The 16,987-nt window shown below is 42.3% G+C and overlaps 3 protein-coding genes across 8 annotated transcripts in view; 2 read left to right on the top strand and 1 right to left on the bottom strand.

Moving 5' to 3' along the window:
* The first annotated feature begins 552 nt into the window (after positions 1-552).
* Positions 553-4,452, top strand: mthfd2 (methylenetetrahydrofolate dehydrogenase (NADP+ dependent) 2, methenyltetrahydrofolate cyclohydrolase). The gene is made up of 8 exons (XM_069138940.1): positions 553-720; positions 2,322-2,506; positions 2,602-2,724; positions 2,868-3,020; positions 3,116-3,223; positions 3,324-3,416; positions 3,539-3,664; positions 3,759-4,452. The coding sequence occupies exons 1-8, from the start codon at positions 641-643 to the stop codon at positions 3,905-3,907; spliced, it is 1,017 nt and encodes a 338-aa protein (XP_068995041.1). The 5' UTR covers positions 553-640; the 3' UTR covers positions 3,908-4,452.
* Positions 4,453-6,588: 2,136 nt separating this feature from the next.
* Positions 6,589-9,364, top strand: arl6ip4 (ADP-ribosylation factor-like 6 interacting protein 4). Its single transcript, XM_069138797.1, has 5 exons — positions 6,589-6,840; positions 6,939-7,337; positions 8,342-8,459; positions 8,582-8,651; positions 8,737-9,364. Exons 1-5 carry the CDS (start codon positions 6,678-6,680, stop codon positions 8,791-8,793), a joined length of 807 nt encoding a protein of 268 aa, XP_068994898.1. The 5' UTR covers positions 6,589-6,677; the 3' UTR covers positions 8,794-9,364.
* LOC138191789 (membrane-associated phosphatidylinositol transfer protein 2-like) overlaps positions 9,355-16,987 on the bottom strand; it is a 42,143-nt gene continuing 34,510 nt past the window's right edge. For 4 of the 6 annotated variants that reach the window (XM_069138793.1, XM_069138791.1, XM_069138790.1 and 1 more), the window contains 9 exons: positions 16,699-16,863; positions 14,793-14,941; positions 14,565-14,681; positions 14,335-14,451; positions 14,071-14,219; positions 13,763-13,912; positions 13,474-13,654; positions 13,194-13,322; positions 9,355-13,061 (listed from right to left, as the gene is read on the bottom strand). In XM_069138793.1, the coding sequence (XP_068994894.1) occupies positions 12,678-13,061; positions 13,194-13,322; positions 13,474-13,654; positions 13,763-13,912; positions 14,071-14,219; positions 14,335-14,451; positions 14,565-14,681; positions 14,793-14,941; positions 16,699-16,863 (1,541 nt within the window). In that variant the 3' untranslated portion in view covers positions 9,355-12,677. Of the gene's footprint in view, positions 13,062-13,193; positions 13,323-13,473; positions 13,655-13,762; positions 13,913-14,070; positions 14,220-14,334; positions 14,452-14,564; positions 14,682-14,792; positions 14,942-15,481; positions 15,776-16,698; positions 16,864-16,987 lie in introns of all 6 variants that reach the window. The other 2 variants (XM_069138796.1, XM_069138795.1) reach the window with 2 other exon arrangements.

Raw genomic sequence — 16,987 nt, 5'->3', positions numbered from 1 at the left:
GATCTTATTTATTATTTCCAATTTCACTTCTTAGTCAAGTTTCAACATATATTTATTCAAGTATTATACTTTTAAGTGTAATTATGAGGTACTTGTTCATTTTTTTATTTTTATAATATATTCTTCAATACCGCTACATTTCAGAGGTACTTTTGAGTCCGCTACTTTTATTTCCAGCCACTTACTTACTTTGTAGATTGAATATTAAAACTGAGCCTAAAAACACGTTACCCATTCAAACGTCGGAAAAACTACTTAATTGACAGTATTTTTTTTTTTTTTTTTTTTTTTTTTTTTTTTTTTTTACTTATAATAGTTCTGCAACTTAATGTAAAATTTTTAAAAGAGTACTTTTACTTGTTTTGAAGTAAATAGACAGAGCCCCCTGCAGCTGCTGTTCGTCTCATTGGAAAAATACAGATAATATATGCAGCAGAGGTGTGGCAGCAGATATCAGTGACGCAGGCACTGTACGTGACGTAGGAGTGGGGAGGAGGAGGGGGGCGGTTTTAAAGCCTCGCTCCTCCTCTTCCTCCTTCACAGACCCTCTGTCAGGCGGGCCGGGTGCTAGTACAATTAATAACCTGCGGTGGTGTCTCCTCTGCTCTCAGCTCGGCCAACCAGTGTCAGTCAGTCAGAAATGGCAGCGGTCAGGACTCTCAGGAAACTGTGCCAACAGTCCCAGCATCAAGTCTGTAAACTGCACACGTCCGCCTCGAGGTGAGTCCACCATTTATTTGCCACAATCTGAGTAGGTTTAACAACATTTTGTTTACGACATGTGAGATCATGTCTTTGGTATTAGCCTTAAGGGTTTTTATTTGGTTTGAATGTACTAAATGTCCGCAGTTGATCGCGTTGATGTGCGCCCCTAGCGTTATGCCGGTAACATTGCAGCCGCGGTTGGCTGATGAAATCGGTCTGAGGACTTGCACCCTGTGGCTTAAGGACCAGGTTTCAGCAGGAGATCGAGGTTTCGGTCTGCACATAAGGCAAATACATCCATATGTTGTATGCGATCAATCAAAATAGAAAAACGACTCCGTGTTATGCTACAGACAGCCTATCAGTCATCAATGCCGTCATACAGGCGCCAAATTTGCATCCCGTGCAGGTATTTATGGAAAACGTGCTGAGTGCAGCATGAAGCCCCATGACTGTAATGCATGTAATTAACTAATGTTGCACAGAAGCCTAAAACACCAAACCTCGTGGCTCCTGCACATGATCTGCATTCAAAGGCACAAGATAAATAATTAACAAAAACCTGTTATGCACAAGTTATCACAACATTACCAAATTAGTTCTGTAATAATCACATTACTGTGAGACAACAAAAAGGCAGTTTCATTTATAGAAGATTTCTGCAAACATAACATGTACAGAATAATGACCTGAATGGAAATGCAACCATAACAAAAGAAAGGAAAAACGTGAAAATAAGTCAGCTCTCCTCCACAGTGGGTCACATTTAACACGAACTATTGATGTGATCATGCGTTTAAAAAGAGAGATTTTCCTTCAGTAGAACTCGTGAGAATTTGTACAAGCGGCTCACTCTGCCCTGCAATCTCGACACATTTCCTCTGGGACCTGGTACACTGGCCCCGTGTCACCCCAATGTGCCCAAACACTTGATATGTTTTCTTTTGAGGTTTAATTAGTTTTGGCAGAATAACAGTAACGGTTACATCACTATTGATGGCTCATTACTCTTCAGTTATCAGCCACTGCTCTCTGTTTGTTGTTATATAACGGAGAAGCAACTTTGGGCTTTTAAATGTGGACAAAGCTGTAGGGAAGCAGTCTGTAGAGTCATGAATGCTGTACATCAGTTTTAACCACCAGCTACTTTTTTATAATGCTTGTACATAGAAACTGCTTTTCTTTGCTTGTTTCTACCAATTTACAGTAATTTCAAATACTGTAATAGTGAAAGTGCTCATAAAGCATATGGCTCAGTCAGGTGGAGACGTGCTGTGGCTAATTTTAGAGGCTGGAAGTAATGCTTGACCCGGCTGCGTGGTTTCTGGTGTCAAACGCCTCGTTCAGCTGCAGTCAAACGGACCATCTTGTCCAGTCGATGAGTGGGTTTAGATTACTGTTGTACAGATTATTCACATAGTCAAGTCCAAAGAATTTTCTTGGCTTAGTTTTCAATGATCATATCAGGTGAGTTTTCAGTATAAAACTGTGGCTGTGTACAGAGTTTATACATACTTAATGAGTAAGCGGTTCATTTGATTAATTTATGTCCTTGCTTGAATATTAGCAGAATCACAGCTTCGTTAAAATGTAAGTTATTGATTATTTGTTCTCAGGCAAGAGGCGGTGGTCATCTCAGGAAAGAAACTGGCACGGCAGATTCGGGAGGAGGCCCGGGCCGATGTGGAGAAATGGGTTTTAGCCGGTCACAAGAGACCCCACCTGAGTGTCGTTCTCATAGGAGACAACCCAGCTAGTCACTCCTACGTCCTCAACAAGACACGGGCTGCAGCTGATGTCGGTACGTGGAAAACGACACACAACCCCAAATGAAAAAAAAAAAAAAATCCAAGTATTTTCTTTTATGAGTTGTTTTCTCACTTTGACCACCCACAGGAATCTCAAGCGAGACGATTCTCAAGCATTCAGACATCAGTGAAGAGGAGTTAATGGACTTGATCTACAAACTCAATGCAGACCATCGTGTGGACGGCTTGCTGATCCAGCTTCCTCTGCCAGGTACAGGAAAAACTGGAAAAGAGAACCGAGCTGAATGAATACGGCGAATCATGCATCTGTAGTGGGTCTCGTTTGCGTTAGACAAGATCGAAAAGTTTCGGTTCAAGTTGCCCTGACTGTAACCTGTTTTTATTTTCTGACAGACCACATCGATGAGCGTACGATCTGCAATGCAGTATCTCCTACCAAGGACGTGGATGGCTTCCACGTAGTTAATGTGGGTCGCATGTGCCTGGATCAGTCCGCCATGCTTCCTGCCACTCCGTGGGGAGTCTGGGAAATTATTAAACGCACAGGTAAACGGAGCGATCACTTAACCTCCTCTCGGGATTAAGACGCTGCTAAACAAACAGAATTCAATTTCCACATTTTTTTTTTTTCTTCCGTCCAGGCATTCCCACTCTTGGAAAGAATGTCGTGGTTGCAGGACGGTCCAAGAACGTGGGCATGCCCATCGCCATGTTACTGCATACGGACGGCCGTCACGAGAGGCCCGGAGGTAGGTTATGACTTGTGTGTGCGGGAATGTCTGATCATGTGCGATGTATTAGACAAGGAGAGTTTGAGTTTGCACACTAACCCTTCTGCTCTGTTGTCAGGCGATGCCACAGTCACCATCTCTCACCGTTACACTCCAAAGGATCAACTTCGCCAACACACTAAAATCGCTGACATCATTGTGGCTGCTGCAGGTTTGTGTCACTGTTTGTCTGTTTGTATTTGACAGTGACTGAACCGCTTTAATTTTTTTCTTGATTGGACTGAATTGCCTCTGTTGTCTAACTGTACTGTGTGCGCGTTACTGAACTCTCAGGCATCCCGAACCTGATTACCGCAGACATGATCAAAGAGGGAGCAGCAGTGATTGATGTTGGAATAAACAGAGTGCAGGATCCCATCACAGGAAAAAGCAGACTGGTTGGAGACGTGGATTTTGAAGGTATGGCAGGAAAGCGTACACGATCGTATTTCTGCAGGGCCACGCTTGGCATCTCGGACATCTCTGACATCCCACTCTTTCTGTCCATGTTTAGGTGTGAGACAGAAGGCGGGATTCATCACCCCTGTGCCTGGAGGTGTTGGACCCATGACTGTGGCGATGCTCATGAAGAACACTATCAAAGCAGCTAAGAACGTCCTGCTGTTTCCCCCGGAGAGAATTCGCATGGCTGCTGCATCCTAATGGTCCAGATCAAATCCAAGCAGCATTGACACATTCCAGCCCTCCTTCAATACCGCCACCCACTCTGTTTTTTAATCTTAATTTTTTACAAGGAGGGACCTGACGAGCTCCCCTTGCACACGGACTGGAAAGATGATAGCTCTAAGTCTCTCTTTCTGCAGACATCTTTACCTTTCCTAACTTCAAGTCCAGCCATGTTTAGACTGTTACATTCACTCATGCAGCTGCGTGTCTTATGTAACATGAACTTCAGTATTTATCATTTCCAATGTACTTCTGTGGGGTTTTAAGGAATTTTGAGATTGTTTTATTTATTTGCAAAAGTTACACAATATTTAAACATGAATGAAGACAGGTGACAGTATTTAACTCGAAGCTGGTGAGCAGTCACGGAGGCCTGTCTCTTTTATTTCTTTCAGTTAGTTTAGCCTTATGTACGAAGAGTGATAAGGGCTAACATCAGGAACAAGTATTTTATCTATATACAAGCTTTAAAGATTCACAATTGCCTTTGTAAAAACTTTTGAATAAATATTACAAATATGTTCTCTCGTTGATCCTCATCTGTGCACTGTCAAATCAAATGAAACTACGAGACTGGGATAACAATATTAATGGTTGAGTGTGACCTGAATATTGGACACTCTTGGAACTGGTTTGGGACAGACCTTCACCCTTCACCATCAAAGGTTAGACAATCCCACAGTGGCTTTCTTTCATCTGTTGATAAGATCTGGTGGCCTTTTTATTTAAAATTTGCCTCAACATTGTCCTCATTCAACCTGAACAATAGAGGAGTTGACCCCTTTGGTTCTTTTTCATTCCTTTTATTTTTCTTTCCATTTAGTTCTCTCTCTTTTTGGCCATTTTGCCTATTTTTATTAGACAGTAGCAGTAAAGATTGAGAGGACAGATGGGGAAATAGAGCAGAGACATGACATGAAGTAAAGGTCTGGCCTGTAATCTAACTAGGGACCTCATTTGCGTTCATATGGCACGTGCACTAACCCCTCAGCTAACAGGTCACCCTGTTTAGTTCTCTTGGAGGTATCTGTACCATAGGTGTCTAGCGATGACCTGTGGTAAGAAATGGGAGTTGAGGTTTGACTTCACTGGATTTTGTATGGATCTCATCTCTAATTATTTTATTGTTCGCAGCGAAGCAGTTTCTCCCATTTGGGCATTTGTCATTGTCCGAGCATGGCTATGTCAAGAATCAATAAAAATTAGATTTAAAATAAATGTATATAATTTTATTGTGAAACATCTATAAGAACCTGCTGTAATTGGAATCAATATAGTAGCCTGAAATATCTAGTCTACATTATTGAATATTGTAGGTAAAGTTTCCACAAGAATTAATGCAACCTTATAAATGAGCGTGCTCATGCCTGTGTGCACATGACACTTCAGCAAATAGCACCACATCCTTGGATACGATGTAATCATTTTGCATACTTAACATCAAAATAAGCCGATAAATGTATTGGCGTTTTTTTTTTACAATATGAAATAGGCATTTCCATGTAGGCTAAATTTAAAGTAAGAAGTGAAGTGAAGAGGCAATTCTGCATAATGAGAACTTTATACTTATGTAATTTATCTTACTTCATATTAACAATATTGTTATTTGTAACTGTTTTATTAATTATTATATAAAATTATAACATCTGTGCGATTCTGTGCTAGGTTATGTTTACAATAATACAACATATATGTATGCCATATCATATTAATTATATATAGGTCGTATGATCAACTATTAATCCTAAGGGGTAGAGGAAAGGCTGTGTTTGTGAATGAAGGTGTAGATGAAAGGCTGTGAATGAAGGACAAAAGGCTGTGTTTGTGAATGAGAGTGAAAGTACTGTGCCAAACCAAAAGGTCACAGGAGGGGGTCGGCAACCTATGGGGTCACATACTGTTGTTCTTTGAGGAAGGACTTGGGCTCATGCTAGTACAAAGCCAATATGTGTCAGCCCCCAGTCCTGCGTGTTCTTTAATGAGGCAATAGGAGAATATGTCAGGCTTCAAGATATTTATTTAACAGCAGCAGAATAACCAGTTTACAGAGCTCTGGGTCCAGACTATGTTTCCCCTGACCGCAACAGAGTATGTGTCAGTTCACGAAGTCTGATCTCCTGACTTTCCCTCACCCAGTCTTCTTATAGTCCAGACACCAAAAAGTCATGTGTATTGATGTGTCCTTTGTTGGTTGGTGGAGGTGGTGGTTGTCTTCCTTCACCCCCTGGAGTCCTCCAGACAGCTGTCTGTTCCTGTTAATGCCTCAAAGAACAACAGTATGTGACCCCACAGGTTGCAGACCTCCTCCTGTGACCTTTTGGTTTGACCAAGCAGTTTCACTCTCATTTACATACACAGCCTTTTGTCTACACCTTAAGATTAGTAGTTGATAATACGACCTATATATAAGTAATATGATATGGCATATATATATATATATATATATATATATATATGTTGTATTATTGTAAACATAACCTAGCACAGAATCGCACAGGGCTGACACATATTGGCTTTATACTAGCAGCAGCCCAAGTCCAACACATCTCATCTTTTTATAATATTTCTAAATTGTCCCCTATCACAGAGCATATGTCGGGTATACTAAAGTAGGAACTAGGAACCTAAATCATGTCCCGATGTGGACGGAAGAAACTCTCAGACGGACACACTTCCGTAAAAAACCAGCCAAACAGTCGCTGCTCACCGTGATCCTGAAACAACTTTTCAGTGTCGCTCTTTAGTGATGGATCGCAGCAGATCATCCGACAGAGCTGACAGACAGAAAACACACGAGAAAAAGAAGAAACGGAGACGATCCTCTTCTTCTTCATCTTCATCATCATCATCGTCGTCGTCTTCCTCCAGTAGCAGAAGTCAAAGCCGATCTTCGAAACACAAGAGCCGAGGTGAGGACTTTTTTTTCATGCAGTTAACCAGTTTTGACCAAAGGAGAAAAGTGTCATCGCTAAAAGTCTGTCGGACATTTTCTCTGTTTTTCCCTCAGATGAGAAAACACAGAACAAGAAGCGCAGAAGACGCTCCTCCTCTTCATCATCCAGTAGCTCTTCCTCCTCGCCGTCTTCATCCTCGTCCAGCGATGAGAGGACAAAGAGAAAGAAGAGCAAAGCCAAGAAAAAGAAGCTGAAGAAGCAAAAGGCAAAGCTGACGAAGGAGAGGAAAAAGGAGAAGAAGTTGAAGAAAAAGAAGGAGAAGGAGGAGAAGAAGAAGAAGAAGAAGGAGAAGAAGAAGGAGAAGAAGAAGAGGAAGGAGGCGCAGGCGCAGACGCAGCTGCAGCCGCAGGCACAGCCGCAGGCGCAGCCACCGTCCACTAGTCCAGCAGAGAAACCTCCATTTTACCTGGAGGTGTGGCAGAGTGATGAGGGGGCGGTGGAGCTCGGGCCAGGTGGGGGTTTAAATCAGCTGTTTTAACAGGACTGGTCGCCATGTTTCTGTGACTGAATGATGGTTTGGATTTGAAAGAGCACAATCTGAAGGGTTTCAGATTAAAATGACAAATCAGATGTAGGATCTTATTTTCATATCTGATGGTTATCATTATCAGTAGTTGTTTTTTTTGCAGGTTTCTGGAGGGCTTAGATGGTCAGTGACTAAACTATGACTTTTCACATAATATTGGACTATTATTGTTATATTGGAAAAAAAAAAGTATTATTGTGCTATTGAAAATAATAATCACTTCACATTGGTAAAACAAAGCTTAGAGTGAATGATTTTGAACTTCTCCTCCTATAGTCAGCACTCAGAATAGTTTGTTTTTTTTTACCCTATTTTTGGCTCAGATGCTTTGAAAAAACACTTTGTCGCCCAAGTGTGATAATGGCAGGGAAAACCCTGCAAATCATCTCGAGTCACCTAACCTTACAGGAATATAGAGAGGAACCCAACAATTAAACAATTCCCCACATGAGCAACAGCTGGAAGACAACTCGGACAGAACCGGACTCGGAGATGGGCAGCCATCTGCCTCGATCGGTTGAGGTGAGAGGAGAGGGAAAAGAACAGTGTAGGTAAAACAGTAGTTGGGGGCCGTACAGTATATGACAGGATCGATTTCATGGAGTTGACATTGAGGAGATTAAATACCTGTGAATGTACTTGTTGCAAACATGATCTAAAAGTTCAGTTGCAGTTCAGTCGCACAAAGCACCCATTTGCACTAAATTGAAGCGTTGCCCACAATTGACTGAAGAACAACATCAGTACAAACATTGTGCCAAAATATATTGTCATGAATCCCAACCCTGATATTCATCCCAAGAACAATATCTGGTTATTTTAGTCACTTTGCTCCAGTCCTGTATTCTTTAGAGCCATTGTCACCCAGGTATTTAATTTCCAAACTGCACAAGTTGCATTCATTGCGTAATGCTCCGCTTTCCACTGCAGTCATGACAGATGAGCAGAAGGCCCGTCTCTCCACCAAGAGGCCTCTCACCAAAGAGGAGTACGAGGCCAGGCAGAGCGTGATCCGCAGGGTGGTGGACCCTGTAACAGGACGCACCAGGTAAGACGGCTCTGCGGGGCACACTGTAGTTTACAATCCTTCACAGGTGAGTTGAAAGGAACGATGCGCTCACATTTTTTTTTTTTTTTTTTTTTTTTTTTCCCTTTTCTGCTTTCTTCTAGATTGGTGAGAGGAGAGGGAGAGATCATAGAGGAGATCGTCAGCAGAGAGAAACACAAAGACATCAACAAGGTAAAAGAGAAAAACATTAAAATATTACTTTGTGAAAGGAACATACTGTTACCATATGGTTAACAGTGATCCATTCATCCCATAGCAAGCGACCAAGGGAGACGGGAATGCCTTCCAGAGAAAACTGGGAATCAACAGGTAGAAGATATCACTGTCATTATGCTAAAATGAATATGGATTAAAATGCGTGCATTGTATGCGTTTTATATCAACGATTTACCTGTGACTGAACTGAATGGTTGTGAATGTACCAAGTACAGTGAAAGAGGGACACGTCATCTTGATGTAAACCAGATAAAAGCTATCATCTCCTGTTGATTTGCCTTCTTAAATTTATGCTGATCAAAAAGGAGAAGCGAAACAGATGAGTTCTGGATTTTAATGTGTTGAGTCAACTGAAGAGCAAGAGCACATCCAATGTGTGTTTACACTGATTCATGCCTTTTTATTTTGTTCATGCTTCAAAGCATTTCAGTATGTAAATTTAAATAAGGATTATTTCCTAAATAAACGCTGGATTCAGTGTCTTTGGTATTTAGGAGTCGTGACTGCAGATGGTTTCTTTATTTGATGTAAACTGTATTGCATAATGTCTGCTTAAAGTGGATTTTGGCCACGTACTTTACACCCACTTGCAGATGTTGTCTCACCTTCACACGTCACATTTTCTTTCCCTTTTGTTCTCTAAATAAATCTCCATTTGTGTGAACTGATCCGAGCAAAACAAAGTCTGTGTCTAAATAATTCCTGTTCTCTGATGAAATTGTCTTTAATCTGAAACATGGCACTCATGTAGTGGTATATGGTACTCATTCATGATAATATTAATATTAGTGTTAAAAAAGGCCACAATAACTCAGTTGTTCTTTATATGTTCTTTATACACTGTACATAAAAACACAAGGGAATGGATTAAATGAAGTTATCCAAAACCTACAAGATACACACCCTGTACAATTCAAATACTTTCTAAGCATGACTTACCAATTCATTTTTTATATATACAGCCTGGGAAAGCTAACAGTTGTGGCATTGCATTAACCTGGAGAACAGAACTAGAGACAGCGATGGATCACCTAATGTTGGGGAAATATGTCAAATCAATTTCTCCATTAAAGGTAAAATAAACCAGTCTTTTAAGAAAATATGGCCTTTTGCTATTTCCCCAAAGTCAAGTCTACACAAACAGTTTATCCTTCTCCGTGGAGTTAGTTCGCTCATTATAGGCCTTGCAACACAATGGTCAACGTAAGGCAGAGAAGGGAAATGTAAGGCCTCTGGTAATGTGTGTGTCGGTAGCAGAATCGAAGCGATTGTCTGCCCAGAGGTATCCAAACTTCACAGAGCGCCGCTTCATCTTTACATTCTCTGGATTTTTAGTATCCAGGCAATTCAGGTCAGGGAACATGGTTCAGTAGTTGCCAACGCTGGATGAGTGCATGTATTCCAGCATCGCCGGTCCTTTTGATTCATTACTATGAATGTACAAACAACCATTCTTTAACCAGCAGCTTTCGTAAGAGTCGTGGCTTGAAGCTAAATCTTGACAAAGTCAAAATGCAGAGTGGTACATTAAGATCTACAGCATCCTTTACTGGGATAATAAGGAACAGTCTGGATTAAGAGTATCTTTGAACTCCGTCTTCCCCCATTGTAGTGGGCAAAATGTTAGAAACACATCTCTGTGCAAGACAATACAATTCCACATCAGCACAAACTGCAGCCTCCATAATGACCATTAATTTAAATAGACACCTCTGAAGAGTCCCAACAGAAACTCAACATTATAGCCTTCACAAAGGCCGGTTTTAGTGCAGGGAAGCTATATTAAACTGCATTATTTCTAAGCCAGGTGCATCTAATGATGTGGCAACTGAGTGCTGACTTTTAAATGTTAAGTGGGTGCTCGAGATGCCTCCGTGATGTGATGGAAACATCATAAAAAAACAAAGGCTGAGCGTGTGTTTCAACAGGAGAAAACCAACTAATATTCCAAACCATCGTCAGGTCAGTGGCACTTTTATTGTGAGAAATCTACTTTGTAAAATGTATGCGTTTGGGTCACCATGTTGAGATCCCCTCTGCAATTTGGCATCTGTACAATATGTGCCTTTAACTGATTGTCACTGCACAGTGACATTTCCTCAACAGTCAGTTTGATCCGGTGGTGCGGCTAAATAATATTGCACGTTTCCCCTTACATTTGTGCCCATATTGGTCCATTGCAGTCTGCTAACTAAACATCATTTGAATGAATAAATCACAAAATTTTACCCATTTTAGAAATAAATTGCCAACAGCATAAAGCAAGTCTTAGCTCGGTGTTCCTACGTTCGACAGAATATTGTACAGAATTTACATTTTAATCCTCTAAAGGCGCAGTATAACAGAAAAAGAGGCCTTAACCTAAGGAGGATTATCTATGAGCACATTCAATGCCTCATTTACAGCTTAGGATACCCAGAGAGAAGCCATATCCTGAATCTCCAAAATAGTTAAGAACAAACGTACAATATATGTCACAAGATAGCTGTTCTGTTGATACAACTCTGCGATGATCTGCAAGATAAAATCATAAAAATACAATACTGTGCCAGGCAAAGACCTCTGAGTTTTGGCTGCTGCAACTGAAGTTTGAAGAAAACAAAATACACAACATAGCTAAAGTAATCTTAAAACACATTTTTGTTCACAAAATCAATACGCTTTAAAATATCTACCTAATCTTAAATAACAATAATTATCATCATCAATCAATAAAGTCTATCCTGAATGAGTTGGTTTTTACCCCCAGAGTAAAGAAGACACTTGAAGCTGGTCCTCAGTGGACCAGATACCAGATCTGCACTGTAATGTAACAATTATGTACAAGCCTTGTTAAGGCATTCAACTACATACTTACACAGTCTATTCCATTTTTTACACAGGAGACCCAAATCGTTCCCCCTCTGTTCATATACAGCATATCAGTCAATACCGTTTACTTTGGCACATTTACCGTACAGGAGTAGAAGTTTTTCCTATAGTTGAGTCAGGCATTACTTATTCAGGAAGGTACAGCAGCACAGTATGGTGTGATGAAAAACCCAGTAATGGTTTCAGCTGCAACCATAGTTAAAGGGAAATTTCGCAGTTTGCTTCATGTGCTATTTGAATGAAGGGCCGACCATAAAAGCCAAACCGGACTGTGGTTAACATTATTCAGTCCGATGTTGTTTATGCTGCAAGTAGTAGCTCTTGATCAGATAATTTCTAGTTGGTTTACAAATCACCAAATCATTGTTCTGTATTGTTAATAAATTACTGAGTTTTTCCATAAAAAAAAAAATATAACAAAGATTAATTTTGGCTTGATGGTTGTTTCTTTGTATGTTTACACCAAAACAAGAAACACATTCAGTCCAACTTCACCTGACTCTCAGCTCTGCTTTCAGACGAGAACGTACCTGATTATCACATACAAAGCTTTAGAACTATTACGCAGAGTTTGCGTCTGTAGTAATTGTTGTGCTTGCATTGGCCACATTAGTCAGTTACACAGCCGTATCAGCATACGGACCTGATACAAGCTGTCGGTAAAAACGCTGTGTTGTTTGCTGCAGAATACAGCATGGGGGTGCTTTTGTCTGGAACCATCTCCAATCTAAAAGCCTGTTGGAGGAGGAAAAAGGAACTTGTATTCAAGACTGACAAATATTGAATAAACAGTAGAAAAAGTCTGGATCCCTACAATATTAACTACATCTGGTTGAGTGCATGTTCCTGGTTCAGGAGAATGCTTCTTGAAATGTCTGCTGTGTCAGTGTTTTGCTATGAATATAGCCACAGCCTCTGTCCATACATAATTGTGTTGAATGTGTCTGGGGTTAGGTTTTTTTTTTTTATAAAGAGTGGTTTGTAGCACCGGATCTTCCTCGTGGTATTTACCCATCTGGTGCCAGCCAACTGTTTCTCACTCTTTGCATTTATCTTTATGCCACGTGTCTTTTCCTCAGCAGTGGAAACTCTCATATTTTCTGTCTAATTTCATTTTGGGCTGAAAACTCCTGGCTCCAGCTTGGTGCTGCTGCTGCGACCCCAGCAGCTCGCCGTGATGCTCATGCTGCGCTGGGTCGCTCCCTGGCTGTGGCTGTGCGAGCGCTCCAGCCGCTCCCGTTCCAGACGCTCGCTGTCTGACTGGCTCTGTGTGCGCTCTGGTCTGCTGTGGATACTGCCCGTTGGGGAACTCGGGGCTGGCTGAGAGGAGATGGTGCGCAACAAGTGGTTCCTCTTTCTCAGGAAGTCGCTGTTTGCACCCAGGCCGAAGCTGCCTTTACGTAGCACCATGCGCGCAGTGCTGGACTTGGCTGGTCGAGAACGGTGGTTGTACTCCAGCTGGGACAAATGAGCTGCATATCCCTCTGTGATGAACTGTTGAGGATCAGAGGAGCAGGAGCATTAGAGAACAGACCAGTGTCACATATCAAATAGATTTCATGGGTGTTTGGACATTTACTTGAGCTTTTTTTGAAATGTAATTATGATTCAAAAAACAAATAATACCTGGCACTGGTGCTGCATCTTCTTAGAGGGCCTGCCGACAATGTAAATCTGTGAAGGAGGGAGGCCAATGGCTGTGTAGACTGAGATGTCTTTTGTTGACCCATAGCCGGCGAAAATCTTCAAGTGAGCCTGGAATCAGAGGAGAACTGTTGGGCACTGTATTTGTCTTAACAAGGCAGAAAGTATTTTACATTGTAACACAATGTCAGCATTGTTGTTTTTGTTTCTCCCCTTTAAAAATGTGATATTTTCAAGATCAAGACCCTCCCTCCAGTCTAACCTCCGTCAGGGACTTGAGGAAGTTAGCTTTGTGTCTGAGCGGGTCGTGCACCAGGCCATCACAGAAGGAGACAATGCCATGAGGGAAGTTGTGCTGAGACAACCAAGCCACCACCCGCTGCTTCTGCATGTCTGGACGTCCAGTCACATAGATGATCAAATAGCCTAAATCCTGCCAGTGCCTGCAATGACGAGAAACAGCAGAAAATACCCAAACATAAATACCACAAGCTTATGAACTTCAATCTGAATAAAAAGAAAAGAGAAGCACAGGGAGAGCGACTAGGTACCTGACAACGTCCACAGCTCCTGCCCGCACTTTGGGATCACTGCCCATTATTGATACACTGGCAGCAAATGAACCATCAATGCTGAACACCACAAACTCTGTACCACGTGGGATAACTGTCAGGTAGCTGTCTGCAAATGTGTGGTCGCCCCTAGAGAATAACAAGAACAGTGTAAGAAAACAGAGAAAAACACAAAAACAAAGTGAGCTCACAAGAAAACAGAAAACAGGCTTCCTGCATAGAAATCTTGAACAATCACATAAAGAAAGACTGTGTTTGGCATCAAATGGGTATCAAGCTCATCTCACCTGACGACCATTTTGACCGGGTAGACTCCGATGCCCAGACGCTTGTCCTCTGGGAGGATAAAAGACACACGGCCGCTGCTGTTGGTCACCTCTGTGTTGTAGTACACCCATTCTCCTGATGGAGGCTGGGTCATGATGTGGAGGTCAACCTGCGGAGGAAACAAACGTAACTGTTTAATGCAATAAATAAGGACAGACTCAAATCACACAGGCCTTCCTGACATGAGGCTGTGCTGCTCTTCGCGATGACAAAAGTGTGGTCACCTTCTCCCCAGCCAAAGTGACCATGTCCAGAGGGCCATACATAAAACGACCTGTCACGACCTGCTGGCTGTCCTCAGTGAACACAGCATCGTTCACCCGGTGGTTGGCAGTCACATTCTGTCAAAGGAGTGAAAGAAAGACACATGTTGAAGAACAGTTTTTGTCTATTTAATGCAGACGGAGCTCCAAAGCATTCTGAAACTGACATCTTTTAGAGATCTGATGCCCACCCTGATCTTGACATGAGTCCTCTTGCGCAGCCATTTCTCCCGAGGTTTAGAGGGGGTGAATTCAGACACTTCTTTCCCATCTAGCTCCAGAATGCTTGAGTTTTCGTGCCTCATGACCTGCAGGGGACATTTCAATGATTCATCCTCAGTATCTAAAGAAGCTTTACAGACTGCAGGTAACGTGTTGACGTGCCATACAGGATACAAGGCGTTGTGACGTTTACTCACCTGCCTCAGGAGAAAAGACACAACATCCGTGGACTCCCAGTATGAAGCGTGGAAAAGGTGCGGTAAAGCCACTGTGGGGAAAGCGGTCAGAGCATCGGGGCAGTACAGGGCAAAGTCCAGCCGCTTTGTGCCCCACCAACGTGCTGCAACTGCGACGGGGGTGGAATGAATAGGGTGCAGAGGCATTAGATGAAACTGTAAGAGTCGGTGTGAGATATGTGATGCCACGCAAAGGTGCAACACGCCTGAAGCTAAAGCAAGAAGTTGATTTCAATCTTCAACCCCAACCATCACCAATTCCAGCAGTCCTTCAGCTACAGGAGGGAAAGGAAGGAGTTTATAATTGTTATTATGGGGGGAATCAAGCACTGAATTCAAGCAGAAAAAGAGAGTTAGATAGTTTGAACTGATAAGTGATTATAAGAGCATCTGAAGACGGTTATTTGTGTTAGTGTTGGCATGAAACAAAATTATGGATTTGGAAAAAGGGGGCAAGTTCTAGATTTAAGATTTATTTCTCATCGGTGCATGTGATTGCACTTGGATCATTGTGAATCAAATTTTGACAGAATTCAAGTAAAGGAGAAGAAAAACAGCAGCGTCGAATTTTTGGATTGTGACACAGTATAGAGCAGCACACAGAAAAGACCTGCAGCTGGTTTCAGTCGGCCCCTCCTTTAGAAAAATACCTTGCTCCACTTCAGCCTGAGAGTCCAGTGAGACCAGATCAGATATAGCACAGTCCAGCCCCGCTGACAGGCAGGTCTCGTACTGGCCAATGGGACTGAACCCTTCACTAGAGTCTGCCTCACTGTCCAGCTCTGCCACTAGATCTGCATCAGGAGATTCTGCGGCCTGGCCAGCCTCTGCTTTCTGCTTACGGGACTTAGGAGGACTTTTCAGGAAGAATTTGTTTTGTGATGAAAGGGCGAGTTGCGACAAAAGACGGAACTTTTTGGATTGGTTAATCTGGTATGAATTGGCTATGGGAAAAAAGCAGAGAAAAAAAAAACAAATGACAAAATGGATGCACATTTGTATGTGACAGTTTATGACAGTTTAAATAGTTTGCAGAGTGATGTTTGGATGCGTCCAGTGTCATTAAGCTGCTTTAAGCAGAGCTGTGAATGACTAAGCTGAAAAGGAATTGTTAGTATTAGTAAAGGTAATAAGGCAGGGTGATGCTGTTGAAGATCCTCTAATGTTCTGGTGTTGCTGTAGTAGAAATATATTGTAATTAGTTTAAATGGATCTCCAGAGTTGGACTGTAGGTGATAAAACAGAGGGCCACAGAACAGTAACGTGAGGTACAAATACATGTTCTGGTAACAGAAGTGAAAGAGTGACGGAGAGGAGGGACTTGAGGACAATCAAACAAAGAGGAAACAGAGCACTGGTTATCTCAGCAAACACTGCAAGAGGGAGTGGACAATGCAGGAATGGCTGAGGAAGGCAGGTGTCTACATGCATTGCAACATCAGATAAATGCAGCACTCGTTCATTGCATTTACATTTAGACAGTGGGTAAAAGTAAGACAGACAGTGGAAAGTGGCGCTAAGCTTGCTCTTCGTCAGGACTTTGATCTTATCAGTACTCAGACAAAACACCTTGCCTGAGTCTCCCTACAATACAGGCGTCAAGTCTGTCAAAGCAGAAACAGCAAAAGGAGCGGGGTATTCATGTGTACCTGGCTGACTAGACTGCTTCAGCTGGAGTGCAGGGTGTGTGTAGAGTCAGAGTAACGGGGGTTGAGAGGAAGAGAAGATGATGTAGGAGAGTCGGAAAGAGAAACTAGACAGAAAAGTTGGTTTGAAAGCAAGAGAAAGTGGGAGAATAGCTGGAAGAGTGTTTGTGTGAGTGGAAGGAAGAGAGAAAGAGAGACTCGTTGGTATTGAGAACACTTACTGTTGGCTATGTTGGTGGCAGTGTAACTGTCTGCCATTCCTGAGACCTGGCTGGCAATGCTGACCTCACTGGCCCTCCGCTGGCCCCGGGAGAGGGGGCCCGTTACAGGGGATGAAGGGTACGAACTGTCCATGAAGACACCACCATGAGACTGAACAACATCCGCTATTGAGCCCAAACAAGGAGATCCCATTAGACAGAGACACAGGTAAGGGGAACTCACAGTGATGGGAGGGAGGGGCAGCAGGAAAGAAATGTAATGGCAGGCACCATGGTTTCAGAGGACATG

The sequence above is a fragment of the Embiotoca jacksoni genome, unplaced genomic scaffold (genome assembly GCF_022577435.1).
Source record: "Embiotoca jacksoni isolate LCO1_2020_lvr unplaced genomic scaffold, fEmbJac1.0.p SCAF_8, whole genome shotgun sequence".
NCBI classification, from domain to species: domain Eukaryota; kingdom Metazoa; phylum Chordata; class Actinopteri; family Embiotocidae; genus Embiotoca; species Embiotoca jacksoni.
This window is presented reverse-complemented; position numbering and strand designations above follow the sequence as displayed.

What these genes read in the sequence shown, in the direction of transcription:
- mthfd2 (XM_069138940.1), top strand. Translation starts at nt 641, where the DNA reads ATGGCAGCGGTCAGGACTCTCAGGAAACTGTGCCAACAGTCCCAGCAT. An exon ending in CCGTCACGAGAGGCCCGGAG is followed by an intron (nt 3,224 to 3,323) that starts GTAGGTTATGAC and finishes CTCTGTTGTCAG; the next exon opens with GCGATGCCACAGTCACCATC. An exon ending in TGGAGACGTGGATTTTGAAG is followed by an intron (nt 3,665 to 3,758) that starts GTATGGCAGGAA and finishes GTCCATGTTTAG; the next exon opens with GTGTGAGACAGAAGGCGGGA.
- arl6ip4 (XM_069138797.1), top strand. Translation starts at nt 6,678, where the DNA reads ATGGATCGCAGCAGATCATCCGACAGAGCTGACAGACAGAAAACACAC. An exon ending in GGCGGTGGAGCTCGGGCCAG is followed by an intron (nt 7,338 to 8,341) that starts GTGGGGGTTTAA and finishes TTTCCACTGCAG; the next exon opens with TCATGACAGATGAGCAGAAG. An exon ending in AACACAAAGACATCAACAAG is followed by an intron (nt 8,652 to 8,736) that starts GTAAAAGAGAAA and finishes TTCATCCCATAG; the next exon opens with CAAGCGACCAAGGGAGACGG.